Source organism: Haliotis cracherodii, unplaced genomic scaffold, assembly GCF_022045235.1.
Source record: "Haliotis cracherodii isolate W230 unplaced genomic scaffold, xgHalCrac1.p SCAF_25, whole genome shotgun sequence".
In the NCBI taxonomy this organism is placed as follows: domain Eukaryota; kingdom Metazoa; phylum Mollusca; class Gastropoda; order Lepetellida; family Haliotidae; genus Haliotis; species Haliotis cracherodii.
Window position 1 is genome coordinate 6,176,073 of NW_027266281.1, and position 20,315 is coordinate 6,196,387.

The 20,315-nt window shown below is 39.4% G+C and overlaps 1 protein-coding gene across 1 annotated transcript; it reads right to left on the reverse strand.

Moving 5' to 3' along the window:
- Positions 1-1,905: 1,905 nt before the first annotated feature.
- Positions 1,906-18,893, reverse strand: LOC139472883 (microfibril-associated glycoprotein 4-like). Its single transcript, XM_071255350.1, has 5 exons — positions 18,557-18,893; positions 15,961-16,094; positions 14,959-15,055; positions 2,978-3,142; positions 1,906-2,150 (listed from the first exon to the last, which is right to left on the reverse strand). The coding sequence occupies exons 1-5, from the start codon at positions 18,891-18,893 to the stop codon at positions 1,906-1,908; spliced, it is 978 nt and encodes a 325-aa protein (XP_071111451.1).
- Between the last annotated feature and the right edge of the window lie 1,422 nt (positions 18,894-20,315).

The window sequence follows — 20,315 nt, forward strand, 5'->3', positions numbered from 1 at the left end:
AGCCAATCACGTCACAGAATAGAGTGGATCAACAAGAAACAGCCAATCACGTCACAGAATAGAGTGGATGAACAAGAAACAGCCAATCACGTCACAGAATAAAGTGGATGAACAAGAAACAGCCAATCACGTCACAGAATAGAGTGGATCAACAAGAAACAGCCAATCACGTCACGGAATAGAGTGGATGAAAAAGACATAGCCAATCACGGCACAGAATACAGTGGATGAACAAGACACAGCCAATCACGTAAACAGAATAGAAAGGATGAACAAGACACAGCCAATCACGTAAACAGAATAGAAAGGATCAACAAGAAACAGCCAATCACGTCACAGAATAGAGTGGATGAACAAGAAACAGCCAATCACGTCACAGAATACATTTCTTGGACAATGTGTGAGTGACAGCCACAAACACATAAACTGACATATAATTTCAATAGATGGTAAGAGCTTGTTGCGGGAAGAAAATTTGGTGAAACCCTCGAGTGAGCGAGTGAGTGACTTGGGTTTAACGCCGTTTTTAATAGTATTCAAGTTATATCGCGGCGTGTCAGCTTAATGTGTGAGGAAAGCCCGAAGTGATGGAGGTCTCAGACGTTTATCATTTCGGTGAAACCCACGAGCATGGGTATGGTGCTGACTCATCTAAAAACATAATCAGGGCGAACAGGGATTCGAACCCACAATCGTAGGTTTCGCAACCACGGGACGCAACTCTGCACAGCGAATCGCGGCGTCTTAGACGACTGGGCCAACCGTGACCCCAGAAACCCTCGAGCAGAGTACGGTGCTGACCAAAGACATAGTTCAGATAACAACATACCAAGAGTCGTGATATCATGATCATAATCGAACCCACGATCATAGGATTCTGGTTCGTCTAAGACATGCCAGACACAGATCTCGACAGCTGTACAGAGCAACTGAGTCGCATTTATAGACTTGGCCACTAATGCCACCGATTATGACTTTATGAGTACGAGGGCTGGTCAAACAGTTCTATGTCTAACAATCAAAATTAATCCAAATTTTCTCTGACAATGTCAGTTGTTTTTTCCTTAGGATAACAAATTAGAAACTTTGTCTTCCAAACGAGCAGATATCTTATTCATCAGTAAATGTTCATGAATAATAGTTTCAATGGACCATTGGCTTAGACCTGTGTCTTCCCCAAGTTCAGCAATGGTAATGTCTTCTCTGAAGTACAAACAAATTGATGACTCGTATTTTTAAGGAGGTGTGGTGAAATAGGTTTTAACGATTATTTCACTGATAAAGTGATGTGTATGCACGAGGGTCCATGCTTGTACCAGTCCGTACTGTTATATTCCACTGAGATACCATGCCTCAGCTTAACATGAATAACCCCCTCTGACACAGTATACTGACTCCGAGCAATCCAGTTCTTCTTTTAGAACCTTATTGCCGAGCGACAGACAGAATAATAACAAGTATAATCTTTTAACATATTCTGGTATGACGCGGCCAGGGATCGAATACAGGTTCTTCCGCTCACCGGGCGGACGCTCCACCACTAGACCACAGAGGCGGCCTACTTTTAAGGATTAATAGTAACAACTTTCAGTGAGTGGGTTGCTTGTCTCGCCGCTTTGACAACAGTTTCGTATCGTGCCCATCACAGGTTCAAGCACGGGTGGGGGCGGTCGGGTAGCCTAGTGGTTAAAGCGTTCGCTTAAAGCGGCGTAAAACCAGACTCACTCACTCAAGCACGGGTGTGATGTTGACAAAGGTCAGTCTCATCACCGGGACTGGCCTACTCATGACAAAAGGGAAAGGCAAGCCATGTGTTTCTTCCGAAACATACATTCCTCGTTCTTTGTTTTAAAAATAATTTAACCAACAAATATTCTGAAAACATGGCTGATGAACTTGTCAGTCTTACAAAACAGGTCGTACTTTCATCACTGACGTTTGCAAAGAGTAGTAGTAACCGCGCCACTTCTCCCAGTTGATCCCTTTGCCATAGTGTGTGTTGTTGTATTCACCATTCAGATTCGACGAGTGACAGTCCTCGTACCACCATCCTCCTAGATATTTTTGTGCACAAGAACCATCAGTGTCCAGATCAAGGTCACGATCACGGGTTGAAAATGCCTGGCCATTGTGTTGAGCCATTGAGTTGCCTGTAACAAAACGATGAAGACATTGGTACATGTTGCTGGGGAAAGTATCCACTACAGTTAAGCCAGTGTTCTTATCAAGTAAAGTAGTAATTTTCAGGAGAAAAAGAAATTTCACTAGTGTACACATGTTCAACCCAAACCTTTTACCAAGAGAAGTATCATGTATTATGATAATGCTGCAATCGTAACTGGTTACCTTGGTAACTGAAGCCCAAGTTCTTTAAGTGTAGCACGAGTGAGTGAGTGAGTATGGTTTTACACCAATTTTAGCAATATTCCAGCAATATCTCGATGGGGGACACCACAAAAGGGCTTCACACATTGTACCCAGTCGGGATTCGAACCTTGGCCTTCGCCATGACGAGCGAACGCTTTAACCACTAGGCTACCCGACCCCCCCCCCCCCCCCCAAGTGGAGCACGAAGAGAATAATATTCTGCAAGGCCACGCCCAGAGAGCTCACTTTCTCGACAATGAAGCCCTAGATATGTAGAGCTTATTATTCTATAAGGCCACTGCTCACCTTCAGGCCACTTAAGCCCGGTACATGGAGAGTATAGTCTTCTTTAAGAGAAATGATCACATTCACGCCACTGACGCCAAGGTTATCTAGAGCAAGTTGTTCTGCAAGGCCAAAGCTCACCTTTTGGCCACTTAAGCCTGAGATAAGTGGTGCATCATAGTGTTATGTAAGGCTACTGCTTACCTTCACGACAATGGCGCTCACGCAATCGTAAGCACAGTGTTCTGCAAGGCTACTGCTTACCTGTGTCGCCGCTGAAGCCCGAGTTATGTAGGGCATAGTGTTCTGCAAGGCTACTGCTTACCTGTGTCGCCGCTGAAGACTGAGATATGAAGGGCATAGTGTTCTGCAAAGTTGCCGATGATGAAACTTTGGTAACGGGCATATCTGTGTTCCCCTTCAAAGTCCTCAAGGTCGATCTGCAGCTCGAATTGTCTTCCTTTGATGATGCGCCAGATGTTCTCATTACCTAAATCATGACTACATAGTTGGAATAAAATAACGACAGACAAAACTTTTTTGATAAGAAATACTTGAGTATAACTCCAACGACGTGTATAAATGTAAGCGTGCCGGAGTGAATGGGGTTTAGCGTCATTGAACGTCAGTTAGGTTCCGTGAATCATTTCATGATCCGACAGTGTTGTAAATTGGCAAACGCCTCCTATCTCTGTCGAGTTTTGTTAATGTCCAAGATACATCCTCAACTCCAACGACGTGTATAAATATGAATGCGTGCGAGTGAATGGGGTTTAACCCCACTGTCCTATATAACTAAATGAGGATCGGGTGGCGGGTTAGCGTCTGTAAATATATTTTTTTCTTTTAAAAACCCGTTGATGCCAAAAGTATCCTTAGTGTTAACAAAATTTCAAAGATAATATATTTCGGTGGGAAAGGGGGATGGGTGGGTGGTGACTGGTTTCCTTTGTCCAGACTCGATTACTTACAGTGGTGGTAATTGGTGGTAGGGGGAGGGGGGCGGTGGGACGCCAGTAGGGGGGTGGTAGGGGGGTGCTAAACCGCCACTGAAAACAGTTTTTCAGTTAAGTAGTATAGGGAATGATATTTCAAGCTCACTTCCACTGGAGCTATATTTATACCCCTACACTGATACTATGGAGGGATTTGTTTTATGCAAAGAACACAATGCGATTCAATGATCGTCATAAGTCTAAGCTAAATTGTAATGAAAAGAGCTCTAGTTCACCGCCACCTGAACCATTTTCGAATCCCATCAAAGCTTCTAAAGTTTTGTAGGCAATGGTGATTCTAGCTCAGGAAAAAATCTATTCTCAATCTTCAACAAGTTTTGGGGTTTTGGCACGGAATAATTGACGCGCTTGTTGTCTCCCTTGTTCTATGAACTTTTTTTCTCATCTTCACTTCATCTACGAGAATTGGATCGAATCTCCTGCTTCATTACGTTGTATTTGGTGAGTTCTGACAACACTAAACGAAACTCCTCCTCGGATATCTTACAATCAGTCAGTGCTGTCGAAATATGATCCTCAATGCTGTTCAACTTTGCTTCGGCGAGTATCTGAATATTACCATGTTTTAATGCTTTCATTTGCAACTTATGAGAAATAAATTTTATCGCTGTTCCTGCCAGACCAGAGACTCTGGCCGCTACTTCCATACAATGTACAATAGGTGTGGCGAGTAAAGTTGTTAATAAACCAACACCAGGTACGCCAAGTCCCATGCTAGCTGTTACAAGTGCAGTGTCAGCTCCGTCGAGAGCAACTCTGTGACACTTTGTATATAATCCAAGTCTCAAGACCCTCTCCTTCTCTATTTGATGTTTTATGTCGCTTATTTCATGTAAACGAAATCCATCAACAGTATCTATCCTTAATTGGTCTTGCTTAAATGTCTTGAGAGTATACATCAGCCTTATTAAAAACGTATATTATATGGCATAAATACCTTAGTAAGCAAAATGCTTTCACTTTTTTTAACTTGAAGGGTTGTAACATGCGATACCCCCATATAAATAATACTGCAACGTTGACGTTGGTGTTTCTTGGGACATTTAATTGATAGACCTGGTCATATCTCAAAGGCATCTTCTGGTGCATCCCCAAACAAGACTTCAATAATAATTGTAGGAAGATCAGGTATAGCATTCAAAATATTCAATATATCATCGAATTCATTAACCAAATATAAACTAACATTTTTTAATGATGAACGACTCAATAACATATGACCTGGGTCGTTCTGGCAGGGGAGCGACTAACACACTCTTTCGTTTTGAGGGGATATGAGCCCCGAGTACGATCCCACTTTCCATTATCTAATATAAGTTGTATATATACACTTTATTCAGATGTATTGTAGGCCATAGGCCCATGATACAATGGTTACAGTGTGTTGATGAGAGTTGGAGATCCCAACAGACTTTGCCCTAGATTCATAGCTTTTAGAATATACATGGCTAGTTTCTTAACAGTAAATGGGTTGGTGGATGACATTAAAATATTGTACTTATGTCTTGTCGGGAACTCATAATAATTCAAGGATATATTCTGACCTCAAAACTTGATAACAATCACAAATTAAAATAAAGTGATACTCATCTTCGATATAATCATGTTTACAAACAGTACAAACTCTTTCTTCTCTAGGTTCCTTATTATGTCTACCTGATTCAATTCTTAGATGATGAGAACTACATCTGAAACGAGCCATAATACTTCTAAATTTATTGCATGATAGCCTTGTAATATACATTTCAACACCAAATGGTTGCTTATACAAAGAATAATAATATGATTTCGAACTTTCACGTATAGCTGAATGCCAGTCTTGTTGGTACTATAATTTTAGCCTCACAAAAAAATCCTTTATAAACAAAGGTATATTTGCAACACTGTTGATCCCATATCAAACCAAATCCTGCTGAAACAATAATGTGTCTAATTTTGGAAACCCAGTTTACTTTACCATTACCTACAACTTGCAGTTGCATATTTTAGCATTTCTTTACATATCTAGATTCTGGCATTTTCAAAATTTTGCACCAATATTTAACAACTCTTTTATAAGCATAAATGTAAAGAGGATATCGGCCACATTCACCTCTTATAACGTGATTTGAGGTGGAGACCTTAACACCTAAAAAGCCATCATGTGGATACTTTCAATATCATTACAAATTTCAGGACTCAGACCCCATATTTCTGCTCCATATAGCAAAATTGGGCTAATTTTGGTATCAAATATTTTTAAAAATAAATCAAAGGGTATGGGCTTAAAGTTGGACAGAGATTTCAGTATGCCACATAATACTTTCTTAGCTTGTAGTGCTGCAACCTTAACATGTTTACCCCATGATAAAGTTCTTGTAAAAGATAAACCTAAATATTTGTACAAGGTTACACACTCAAGACTGGAACCATCAAAATTCCATTTCTCATACTTTGATAAAACACCACCTTTTTTAAAAACAATGACCTTAGTTTTTTCCAGATTAAAACACAAATGGTAGGTATCATAAAAATATGTTAGCGTATCAATACGTTTTTGAAGACCATATACAGTGTCAGAAAGCAAAACAACATCATCTGCAAATAATAACAAAAATAGTTGAATAAGTTCAGGATGAAGCTGTATGCCTGTTGAACAAGATAATTCTATATCCATTGCCAACTCATTTATAAGCATAGAAAATAATAATGGACTTAAGACGCATCCCTGCCTTAAGCCAAGTGGACAATGAAATTCTTCAGAGAAAATATTATTTGACCTTACACTAGCCTTAACACACTTATATATAGACTTTAAAGAAAGTAAAAACTTGGTGGATACACCCTGCTGCATTAATATAGACCACAATTTAGACCGATCAACAAGATCAAAAGCCTTTTTAAAATCTACAAATAATGCATAAATTTTGCCATGCTTTTTTGCTAAATAACGCTGAATGACTACTTGTAAAATATTGATGTTGTCTAGTGTACTGTATTCTTTCCAAAAACCTGCTTGGGATTCCACAATTTAATCATATGCACTGGACCAAAAGGATAGCCTGTTATTTAAAATTGAAGTATAAAGTTTACTAAATACACTGAATAAAGTTATTCCTCTATAATTATTGGGTAAGGAGGTATCTACTTTCTTATGTAATGGAATTATTATGCCAGTACACCAAGATTTTGGAAAACTACCTGTGTCAAAAATAATATTAAAGACAAGTTCAATATATGGGACTAATATATCCTGAGCAGCCACAAAGATCTCTGGTATTATATGATCCAACCCTGCAGACTTTGAACATTTAAGCTGTGAAATTGCTTTTAATATTTCCTCTCGGGAGACAGGTGAATCTAAAATATTCTTAGAGACATCATCAGTTAAGGTATTTACACATGGTTCAACAACGTCATCAAAACACTCATTGTCAAATTCACCATCATCTTCATGTGGGCCTGTCGAATAAACAGAACTATTAAACAAATCATTAAAATGCTCATACCACATACCTGTAGATATAGGTGATATATTATTACTAGATGATGAACAATCTCTCAATATTCTCCAAAAATCTTTAGCATTATTAATGTGTGACAATAATTTAACTCTAATCTTCTCAGCATAAAGTCTCTTTTTGTTCCTAAGAATAGTTGTGTACAGATTACGGGTTGTAATAAAGTTCTGAAGAGATATATTGTCCCTGAGTTGTCTAAATATTTTCAAAAGTCTATCTCTTTCCATCCTGAAGTAAACACATTCTTTATCAAGGTTGTGACTTCGGTTTTATGAACAGATCCCTTTTCATACAGTCAGCTGCGGAGCATATAGCTGTGGTAAGTTTGCCTATAGCTGCATCAATATCAGTCACAGCTACGTCACAGCATGATATTAACATATTTAAAATACCTGGTGACATAAGGTTATCCCTAAAATCAGACAGCTTGTCAGTGTCCCACATATATTTATAACTGGCACTTGCACCAGCACGTGCTTCTTGCCTCTCTGCATGTGCTGCCGAGTGAACACATGATTGAAATGAACATGAGACCGGTAAGTGGGGGGATTCCCCTCTCGAGACAATGTTAAAGCTATCACACAAAGAAAACAGGTAACTGGAAGCGATAATATAGTCAATCACACTTGTTCCTGTGGAACTGATATAGGTAAAATCACCTGTACCGGCATCACGACCCACTCTTCCATTTAATATATTCAGATTCAAAGTTGCACAGAGATCCAACAATTTTCGGCCATATTTGTTGACTTTTTGTCACATGAGTGCCTAGTAATATTGAGACTATCACACATGAAATCAAAGAAATTTATATTTAAGTGTTTGGCTATATCATCATTTACAAAATCCACATCTGTGCCTGTCCGAGCGTTAAAATCGCCACCAAGAATTATACCAACATCACCCACTTTCTGCAGGACATCAAATAAATCTTCTTGAAATAAAGTGATACCACATCTACAGTTCTTACTGTCATACCATGACGACCAATCTGGGTTAATATATCTTTTTCATGAACAAATAAGGACTTATTAAATGCAATGATTACCGCATTTTCACCAATATGCACATACTTTATAAACGATTTTAGTAATTTTCTAATTAATAGTGAAATTCCGGCTGATAAACGTCCAGACTGGGCAGTTTTGATAGCATTTATATTATAAGCAGTATAATCTGTGAATACATCCACAAATTCAATGTCTTTTACCCAAGTCTCTGTGAGTCCAATAATGCCGAATGTATCAACAAAAGAAATGAAATTATTGTCCACTGTCTTTGTCAGCAATCCGCTGACATTCCAAAAAAGAAAGTTTAATCTTTGTGCACACTTGTCACAAACGTCACCTTGGGCTCGGTCACACCCCTATTTCCTGGATCCTTCCTCATGGGGATGCTGAGCGTGAGATCTAAGACGTCTACGACTTTCGTCACTGCTCTTGGCGTTGGTGCGACTAGTATCTCCACCTCCATGAACATTAGTAGACTCATTTGCAGATCCATCTTTCAAGGTAGACTGACTATCACCTTCTTTAACAACCAGCCTTCCATATTTATAGTAGCCCACTTTGTTGTTCTCTCTGAGCTTCTTTAACACATTACACTGCTTCATGGTAAGGTCATTAGAAAGTTAAGTTATATAAGTTAAATGATGTCCCTTACACGTCGTCACATATGATGGGTCAGTGACGATATTCAGTAGCAACTCGATTTTTGCTTCGACCATAGTCCATTCATTATCATCATTGTGAGTAAGACTGTATGAAGTGTTTTTATGGAGTCTACTAACGCCGACATCATTTAAATCTCCTAAATTAGGAGCACGTGCTGTGTATGCAACTTCTTTCCGCTTGTATACATTATCTTGTAAGTGTAAAGCATATAACTTACCATTGGCACCGGGTTTATCAAATCCTTCTGTGTCTCCAAGATCGGAAAAGGCAAATGTATTACATTGTCTAAGGTAATGTGTTCCAGGGCCATTATTTAAAATATGGAGTGTCAGATTCAAATATTATTATGTACAGGTTGATGATTTACATATGATACAGAAATTTTGAGATCTGAAATAATACGCTGCTTTAACTTTTTATATTGTAATGATGAAAAAGATTCAGTTCTACAACTATTGTATTTTTCATGTTTGACTGATCTCATCAAGATGGATGCACAACTCTTTATTGGAAACTAAATCGGGTAATTTAACTCCATGCACTGTTGTGTTGAGTAGTACTTCTTTTCTTAAAAATCCAAGTGTATTTATTGCTAATTTCTTGTAAAGAAATATATCATTCACTCCACTGCATAAAATAAGAACCCCATTCCACTCCTTTTGTGTGAGACTAGCTCTTATCAGAGTTGAAGGACTTTCGAGTTGAATATTATCCGTTGTACTGATCTCATCAAGATGGATGCACAACTCTTTATTGGAAACTAAATCGGGTAATTTAACTCCATGCACTGTTGTGTTGAGTCATACTTCTTTTCTTATAAATCCAAGGGTATTTATTGCTAAGTTCCTGTAAAGAAATATATCATTCACTCCAACATAAAATAAGAACCCCATTCGACTCCTTTTGTGTGAGACTAGCTCTCAAAGACTTAAAAATGTTATCATTGAGTAAACATACACTGTAATGCCACTGTACCAGTCTCTATTTCCATATATCTTATTATTTTCTCTCGCCGCGGGTAATGCATGACAATGCAAAGAGCAGCTTGAAGTTGCCCCACCGAGTTGCCGATAGCGTGAAGCAGTTCCCGGAATTGAAACATACATATTAAATATACACAGATAATATATCATAACTTACATTACGAATCAGTTGATTTTAGTAAAAGCCTCTGGGTTAAAGTTTTTTGTTCATTTCCTTGATATCTTTGAAAAATACAGGTTCACAGCAACTAGTAACAAAATGGTGCATGATTGGTTCCAGATATGCCATGCAATTTTGGCAAAACCAGTTTAATTTTTCTATATGGTGTGCCACAACAGGATGTGATGTATCTCTTTATGTCACTGGTTTTGAATTAAATAAGTCTGTTTTATCATTACATGTATAATATCAGATTAGAAGAACTCAGTGGGCCATTACCGCAGGATCGAGCATGGAATGCATTAAATAATCCGTACAATAGGTTTGCATATGAACGCATTTGTCAGGAATTTGATATTTCTAAGAGTAAAGATAAGTGCACTAAAGGACTTAACCATGGTATAGATATTTCCTACAGTTGACAAAAAAATATTTAGAAGAAAGTGATGATTTAGTTTAAAAAACTCATCAACCATTCAATCCATTTAAGTTGATACAGAGAAACACTCTTCTTGTAAGAATGCATAATCTGTATCATGGCTGGGAACTTTCGAGTAACAATTGGAGAGGAGATCTTTTTAAGAATGGTTTGCCTTATATTGTTACAAAATTTGTACAGCTGAACAATACCACAAATGCTTGGAATGAATTTCTTAATGATAAAACAGAAAATAATTTTACTAACCCAAGAGTTGTAAGAGTTAATGAATCAATAAGAGCATGTGTATGGGCAATTCTTGGTGTACAATCGCAAACATGAACAGGAATAATTGGTTCTGGGATGGCTCTCGATGCACAAAAGCAGTTTGTCACAAACGTAGAGGATGCTATTAATTCACCAGTTTACATACCATCTTCTATAAAACATTATCAAGATATATTACCGTGCGCTCAATCCAAAGTAGACTATGTTTATGGGGCAGGACTATACATGTCTTCGAGTAATATGGAACTTAAGATGGGTAGAGTGATAGGCTATAATAATAAAATTGTTATTGCTACATCAGAAAAACCGGGAATAAATTCAGTTATTAACACCAAATTAATAACACAAACAAACACAGGTGAAACAGAAATAGTCAAGCCACAGTCATCTACTGTAACAGAATCGCAACAACCACAAGTTGTAAAGCCACATATTGAAGCTAAAAATCAACAACATGTCGACGATAAAACAGCACTTATAATAGGTGGAGTTTATTCATGATTTGGACAAATAGTCTTTAGCGGATACGTGCAACAGCCCAACAGTTGCTACGATCACCGCCCACAAGTTTTGGCTAAGATAAGTGGCGGTCTTGGCTGATAAATTCAAGAGCCAGGACACAATACTCCCTATTATACCGGGCAGTGCAGATGCTGCTTTCCCTACGGGCTTTCCTAGTGCTTCTCCTGATGCCTTTAAATGCTTTTTTATCCACTCTTTTATACCATTCGACGGCCTTGTACGTGGTATAAGCGTACCACAACCTCCCGTTAATGCGAGAGTCAAAGTTGATATAATATATCCCAATGCGGTTAAAATACTAGTAATGGTTATCCCCTGTTCTCCGAACAATGTTTTAATTTTCTCAGGCAGTGTTGTATCATCATTGAGGACTTGATGGATAGTTTCCCGAATTCGACTGATTTGTGAACAAGTTGCTTCTCTATTAGTGGAAGCTACTTCGAGGCAGGCCGATCTTTCATCTTCTAAGTTACGCAATCTTTCAGCAACGCGGCGTCTACTGAATTCATCATCTGTCTGTTCAAGTTTTGTTTTCTCATAAGCTTTATGATTGTCGAGTTCAGAAGGCTTGGCTATATTATTTATGAGTTCTCCTCGCATTGTTTGCAGTGCCTTGTCAAGACCACGTTATTCCCTAATATTGTACTCCAAAGATGGTACCTGCAACGTGGAATTATCATAAGTTTCCAAGATTTTTTCGAGTCCATCCGAGACATGCTTAGCGCATTGTGGTACGTCTTCCAAATTATCTTTATCTATAGTTGCAGCCATTGCACCATGTTCAGTACGCACAGTCTGAAGAACCTTAGTAGTCTTGAAGTTGACTTAGATTATCCAACAGAGTTACATAAAGATCATAACAGTTATCCGCTAGCTCCCGAAATATAAATGGTTAATAAAGATTTGATGTCAGAATATCAACACTCCTTGATGGGTAATACTAGGTTAGCTAACGTAGAAAACCTCATACCAAATTTGATAGATAAGACAAAATATATAGTTCACTACAGAAATCTCTAGTTATATCTATCGTTAGCAATCAACATATAAAAATTACACAGAGTTCTTAAATTTGATCAAAGACCTTGGATGGAGCCCTATAAAAAATTAACACAAATTTTAAGAATGATGGCTACCAACGATTCAAAAAAGAACTTTATAAGCTCATGAATTCCTTGGTCAATTGGTAAGATCTAATGAGGAAGAAAGACTCAGGAAACTCAGAGCCAGTCCAGCTTTTAACAGAAGTAAGATATTTGATAACGACTTAGTGGGACTGCATATGCATAAAAGTAATATAAAATTCAACAGACCAGTGTACGTTGGTATAAGTATCCTTGACTTGTCAAAACACTTAATGTATGACTTTTCTTACAACGAACTTAAGAAGCAATACGGTGATAGATGCAAGGTGTTATATACCGATTCTGATTCTTTGTTGATGGAAATACAAACCGAGGTTGTGTATAAAGATATGGCAGAAAAAATAGATATGTACGGTTACAAGTGAACACCCAAAAGATAATCCATTGCACAGTGTAGTGAATAAAAGGTATTAGGTAAGATGAAGGATGAATGTGCTGGAACTCCTATTGCGGAGTATGTTGGATTAAGGCCTAAGATGTATTCTATAAAGAAGTCTGATAATGGGGAGATAAGAAAAGCTAACGGTGTTAAGAAGTATGTGGTAAAAAAGCTTATCAAACACGAACTTGATACAGAAGCATTATTCAATGGTAGAACATTCAAACACGAGATGAACACTTTAAGAAGTGACATTCACAGGATATGGGGATTAAGAATGAACAAAACATCATTATCCCCCTTAGATACAAAGAGGTGGATTGAAGAGGATGGTGTAACTACCTATGCTTATGGTTACTTAGGGAGGTAATACTGTATTGCTTGGAACTATGAGCATCTCTTCTCGTAAAATTCCCTGGCAGGTCCATCTTTAAGACAATATAGAATAGGCTCACCTGCTATCATAACCAATCAACTAATGTTACATATCTTTAGAGACCAAATCGGATCGGTTGCATGACGTTGGCCTCCTTCGAGTTCACTGAGCTGGTATGAATATCTTACGCTTACTCTATCTCCTCGGTGCTGAAAAAATGGAAGTCACAGAGTTAATCTTTCAACGATAGCTTGACTACTAAGGGTTTCTTTTTCACCACGCCTGATTGTGACATTGTGCTTCGTTAACAGTTTAGTTACTGATCCCATAAATTCGTGACCAGGATCTACTTAAAATAACTTGTTGACATTTTAGTGGTCCGAGTTTATATATGCGGCTCAGTGCATTAGCTACTTCTGTTGAATCTTTTGAGGTTAATGGTTCAGCCTCTTTGTATCGACTAGACACATGCACTACGTATTTACGCCTGATGTACTTAATTCATTGTAAAAATATCTTCTTCCTCAGTATATAACGCAGTGCCGGTAAGTATATTTGCCACATCTCTTGTTTCTTTAAACAATCCTTGGCCACATCTTTAGATACCTTAGCCGCAGTGGCTAATTTTTGTATTGCTCCTACATCTTTCCAATATCCTCGTGGGTTATAATAAATTTTATCAATTATCAATTAATATTCATGTTTCTTTTTATACGAATCATGCTGATCATTGAATCGCATCGTCGGTTTTGCATAAAAAAAACCCTCTGTAGTAGCAGGATGTGGTATAAATCTAGCTCCAGTGGAAGTGAGCTAGAATTGTCATTCCCTATAATACTAGCTATCATACGGCGTGATACTTTAACACAGGAAGACACATGGCACGTTATGCAGTTCATATCCTTTCACTCATGAATGCCTCGTATGGCACTGAAAACAGACAAGGAACATTTAACACAAGAACGATTGATTCTGCAAGGTCCACGAAACGCAGCTTGGCACAGCGACCTGCGTACCCTGAGACACACCCGTGCCCCCGAGTATGTACAGACCGCTGTGACAGTTACAAACTAGGAATGTTTTTGCCACTCATGTTCACCTTTAATCACTAAATCATGAAATTCGCAAATACAACCACGGGACTACCCCTTCGCCTTTCTAACCTTTGTGCAAAAGCAGGGACGTAAAATCACATTGTAGCATTGTAGCAGGGAATAAGAAGGCCAACATGTTGCACCTGTTGTTAAGTCTTATTGAGGCAGCACAACATTGCTGTACTGTCATAGTCGGTAAACCTCTATCAGTTTGATCAATCTGTGGTTGACATTTGGAACAACACCCCAGTCATCTGGTGTTCTGATTGTGTGTCAACGCAAATGGTAAGACAGTTCCGAAATTTTCAAATTGAAATTTCCAGAGGGCCCTAAAAGGCCCTTACCCTACTTCCTTCTTTCTATGTAGGCCTTCAAGGCCTTAACTGTCGTTCAGTGCCCCCAGTATTCATAAGGGGCGGTCGGGTAGCCTAGTGGTTAAAGCTTTTGCACGCCACGCCTAAGACCTGGGTTCCATTCCCGACATGGGTACAATGTGTGAAGCCCATTTCTGGTGTCCCCGACCGTGATATTGCTGGAATATTGCTAAAAGCGGGGTAAATCCATACTCACTCACTCACTCACAGTATCCTTAATGCGGATCCATTATGTTTGATGCAAGAAAAGGCCCGTTGTCGGAAGGTGACGGTCATACACTGGTTTAGTGTTTTAACTATTCCGATGTCAAATGACCCGAGGGTCAAATCAAGCGTGCATAGATCCATATGTTTCCTGGATTACTTGAACTAACTCACCCAACCAGTATTCCCCGTCAAGGTCACCGAACCCATCCTTGTACTCATTCCATGTTCTGTAGAAATTTTGCGATCCGTCAAGTCGTCTTTGGATCACCTTAAATAAAATCAGTGTTATATTGATGTCAATCTCATTAAAATCATTCTTGCTTCCGCTACACAAAGATCTGAGGACATCGCATTGGGGTCACGTCAGAACGACCTTTCATACGACCAATCAGAGCGTCGCTTACCAATCATGAAAGTGACAGTCGGAATGTGATTTCTAATCATGAAACCTCGAAATCTTTGACATGGTGTATTCCGAACGATAGTGGAACGTCCGGGGTTTGATCCCCTGCCGCGTCATACCAAAATACGTTAAAAGATGGTACTTGTTGTTACCCTGTCGGGCGCTCCTGCATAAAGGGGCTAAAACAAGGACTGGTCGGCTCGGAGTCAGTATACTGTGTCTCAGTGGGGTATTCATGTTAAACTGCGGCATGGTATGTCAGTGTGCTAGCACTATAAATTGGCACCAGTCCGGACTACAAGCAGCCACACAAACACACACATGTACATGCACGTCGCTATGTAAGTGCAATAATCTTGGACGCGACGTTGAACCCAATTTCACCCCACCTCACCGAGCGATAGTTACGGGCTTAACGACTGAATCCATACATTCTAGGCCATCTATAAGCCATTCCAGTCTTTTATTCAGCTTCCCAATTTTTAATCGAGAATTTGTCAAAATATGTTTCGAAGCGTTCTCGCCACTCAGAAATTAGTACCGAAAAGCACGAGAAAGCTGGCTTCTGATTGGTTAATGTCGACTTCTTACCAGTCAAAGTTTGCACAAGGTCGGTCTGACGTGACCTGTAATGGGGCATTTCCATATCTTTGTTTAGCAGTAGCAAGAACTAAGATCTGATTTTAATGAGATTGTGTTAATGCATAATATTCATTATTGTCACAAGGTACGTGGACGTTTGTTTGAAGGAATCAAGTTTTGTATCTTACCGTCCATCCACCACCGTTGTGGGTCAGATCGCAGTGAGCTAGGATCGGACTTTGCCCGTCAGGTGGAGTGATGGTGTAGGTGTCATCGGCCGCTGAGGAGATGTTGGCTTGAATCTCACTGCAGTCACGGAGACCTACACAAACAACATTGACACTGACCACTCAACTGGACATGAGTACAGGACTTTATTTATTTATTTATTTATTTATTTATTTATTTATTTATTTATTTATCTTTATTTATCTATTTATTTATTTATTTATTTATTTATTTATTTATTTATTTATTTATTTATTTATTTATTTATCTATTTTTTTCATAAAGTGAAATTCTGTTCTGTTCTGTGTCTGAACGTTTGTGAAGATGATAAAGAATGACTTTGCGCATTGTGGTAAACTTGCTCACGTGAGGCACAGACTTCACCAGCTGATGAACGTTAGCAAATACAACTTCAATCCTTATATTAACATAAATCAAAAGGAAACAATCCATTTAAGACCAAACATAATTATTTATGCTAACCATGAACTTTGTTAATTCGGAGTGTTGCTTCAGTCGTGACGTCATCCGTACCAAACATTCAATTTGGACTTACGTCCATTGGTCTTACAATAGTCATAAAAATGGCGGCTTCATTCACTTGAAATAGAAGTTGTAACCATTAAGGTTGGACTTGAAATGAAAACAAGACCCGGTTGATGCTGAAAATGGATTAATATAGACGTTCTCTGAACTTTGGTTGTGTATTTGAGTCATACTAAGGAATGGTGAGCAAAACAGCCTCTTGATGGCCCAGGTTAGCTCCTCCATTAAGGATTTCTCCTCCAGACCTTCCATGACTTGCAGGCCAAGAAGTTTTTATCTGGAGTGGAATGCCATTCTTAGTAAAACACATTTATAGATTTTTCACTAAATTGTTTCATAACGGGTTTAACGCCACCAACACCACGATCTGTTCAACCTAGTGATGTTCGATTGGGTTGAGATCTGGAGATCTCGATGGCCAGGGCAAGCCGTTGATGTTGGCATTATGAGGTAGTCTATCGTGACACGAGCTGTGTGCGATGGAGCGTTGTCCTGTTGAAAGAATTCCCTCTGGTGGTTAATGAAGTACGTGATGTTGAAGAATTTGATTCCTGTTGCGATTTGTTGTCAAATTTCCCTGAACCACAACCAAGTCAGATCTCATGGTATAGGATAAAGGCCCCAACACACACCATGACACTACCGCCACCTAAATTGTCATATTCACGTACAGAATGTGGGATAAAACGCTCATTTCGACGACGAGGCTGTAAGGTATGGCACCAACGCAAACGTCGCTGTCAATCTGCTGCAAAACAGGGACGATAACTGGTCTTCTGGGTCGGATTCCAGCCTCGCGAAGATGGTTCCTGACGGTCTGGTCCGGTATCCTTCTCAAACCAGGGATGCGTCCTGCAGTCTCCATAGCTGTGGCATTTCGATTAGTAGGTGGAACAGTCGAATGTAGCAATCCTGTGCAGGGGTTGTAACTCTTGGTCGGCCGATTCTCAGATGGTCTGCAGTGGAATTAAACTGTGTTTATCGGTCACAAAGGCGGCAAATGGTGCTGTTGTGGACGTTAAAGTGGCGTGTGACAGTCGACTGCGATTCCCTTCTGTGAATACGTCTCTATAGTGATGTTTCGATCGGCAGCGCTGAATCTCGGCTTTTCGAACTTGATAAATGTTGACAAATGAATGACAAATGAATGACAAATGTTTAGCTTATGCTTGCCTTTGTATGGCCACGAGTTGCGAATGGCAAAACTTGCACGTGCCTTTTACTTTAATGCTTTCCTCCATTACATTTTTGAACAAGTGTGAAAACAATGCCCTTTAAGGCATTGCAAATCCACAATGGCTGCGTTTTGACGCACCATTTGTCGAATATCAGGCCACCAATAATTTATTATTTATTTTCCAATAATATATATTCAATTTCTATACCGGAATTTTTGTGTTCAATGAACTACATACTACCTGTGTGTTTCTTTTTTGGAAGAGTGCACATCATGTCACGATGATTAGTGTTACTGTTCTACCTCCAGTTGACCAAATTTGGAGGTGACTGCATTCACTTCACTTTTTAAAGTGGTAAAATGTTGCCTAAAGTCGCGTAGCTCCGTCAAATTAGTATCACTTGTTTTTCTATGTTTCTATGACGAACATTTAACATATAACCACATTTCACATCAACATCACTTTCCAAGAACATAATCCAAACAAATGCCATTACATACTCCAAACAGTGACATTATGTGAGGGTCCGGGTTAGAATAGGTCTTCAGCAAACCATGCTTGTCGTAAGAGGCGACTAACGGGATCGGGTGGTCAGCCTCGCTGACTTGGTTGATGCATGTCATCGATCTCTATTGCGTGGATCGATGCTCATGATTTCAATCATTGGATTGTCTGGTCCAGTATCGATTATTTACAGACCGCCATCATGCAGCTGGAGTATTGGTGAGAGCGGTGTTAAACAGCAAACAAACAAAAAGTATGACTTCAAATATCGGAAACCATTTGAAAACAATACATGGTTAAGTCTCGCACAAGTTCATACCCAGCTTACCAGTGCCCTTGGTGTACTGCACGTAGTACTTGAACCCTGCCTGAGGATTCATGTAGTCCTTGCTTCTGTATGTCCACGAATGAGCTTGACAGGATCCAGTTTCTGAATTGTGGAAAAATGAAGCGCATCTTTTGTGTCTTTTGCACATGGAAGCACAGCTGGCCAATAGGAACTCTGTTTTCATCCATATGGGATTGGAATCACGGGCAAGTACGTCTTGGAGGAGTTGGACAGGCCTATAACTTCCCTGTCCACACTGACAGGTGACTCGAGCCACAAGAACAGCTGCTATGAACGTTGCATGAAGGACATGGTGATTCTGGTTACAACCTGCCATCGTCAACCAGCCAGCAGACCTTACTCGTATGAAAGCGGCATTAGTAATAGTGATTTGCAACTATCCTATCGATCAATGACGTCACTGAGTGTCTTCAGTATCTGCCTGTAAGTATGTATAATGTATACGTTCAAGCAGAGTGTGTGTGCATTAAGGAATTGACTTACATTGTCTGAGTTCATTTAGGATTAACTGTGTATTTCTTCGGTGTATGCGGATTCATACAGTTTGCACAGTTTTTCGATTCATACCTCAATGAATCCAACAAATACACAGTCAATGCTTATAATTAAATTCGACAGCGAAAAGCATGTTTCATCTACAATTGTTTAAAGGTTGTATATATCCAAACAGACAAAAATGACAAAATTGATAAACATTCAAGGTGTAGGAATACATACTGTGGCGTGACATGAATCAGGTGATCGTTTAATTTATGCACATAACTTGACACGCCTACACAGTCAGTAGCCAAGCAATGGAGAGTAGGATCAGAACAGTGTTCACTGGACCTGTCAATTAAGGCAAGAGGCGAAAAGAACTGCAACAGTCAGACTGTAAGGAGCTGGAAGAAATATGTCCGGGAGAGGGCGTCTGTTTCAAATAACATGGTCAGTTACCGCCAGATTCAAACATTACTTCCCTGATTACGGTAAAACACAGTTGGAAAAATGCTAGTTAGAAATGAAACCCGAAGACATGAAAGTTGAACCGGGGCGAGCGGGAAAAAAACAGGCGAGCGATCCTGCACGTTTGCTTTTTCATTCACTCTCGGCCTTCGGTTTCAAAGGGTTGTTTGGACAATGAACATGCATGAAAGTCGCTATAAGACCTGTGCATTGGGATTTCCCCGACATTCCGCATTAATAAAAGAGGTGCACCTCGGTGGGCGTGGTATACTTTTTTTCATTCATTGGGAAATGAATGCAATAACAAGTGACCAATTCAGCTAATCAGAAATTACATCAAGTACAAGACGTCAAAATGGCCGACACGACAAACGTGACGGGAAAGATTTCCCAAGTTAATGAACCTGTGACTGTTACAAGCGTTAATCATCAGTGATTAATTGGTCGATCAGTGAATTGTGATTGTAAAGATGTGTCCAATAGATACAAAATTCATAGATCGCTGTAGACTGCAGCTGTAGTCTAGACACGGATCAAGACGACAGTACGATAGTTTGGATGTGTTGCCGATTTCGCACCCTTGGATGGGTTGTAGCGTGGGTATCCCTGAAGGGGGATGCATTATCCTCTCAAATCGTGATTAGACGATAGCATCTTGCCAGCGTGTTGCAAACACGTAGTTATCGCCTGTATCTTCCATGGACCAAGTTCTTGTTGTGTCTTGCATTAAACATTAACATGTAGTGAAGAGAAAATAAAATGGAATGCGTTATGGTCTATCGGGTGTACATGT

Excerpts from the sequence above, each read along its gene's own strand:
- LOC139472883 (XM_071255350.1), bottom strand. The coding sequence starts at position 18,893 with ATGGCAGGTTGTAACCAGAATCACCATGTCCTTCATGCAACGTTCATA. Across the intron at positions 16,095-18,556 it reads GCAGTACACCAAGGGCACTG|GTCTCCGTGACTGCAGTGAG; the intron begins GTAAGCTGGGTA and ends TTGTTTGTGTAG. Across the intron at positions 15,056-15,960 it reads ACAACGGTGGTGGATGGACG|GTGATCCAAAGACGACTTGA; the intron begins GTAAGATACAAA and ends ATTTTATTTAAG.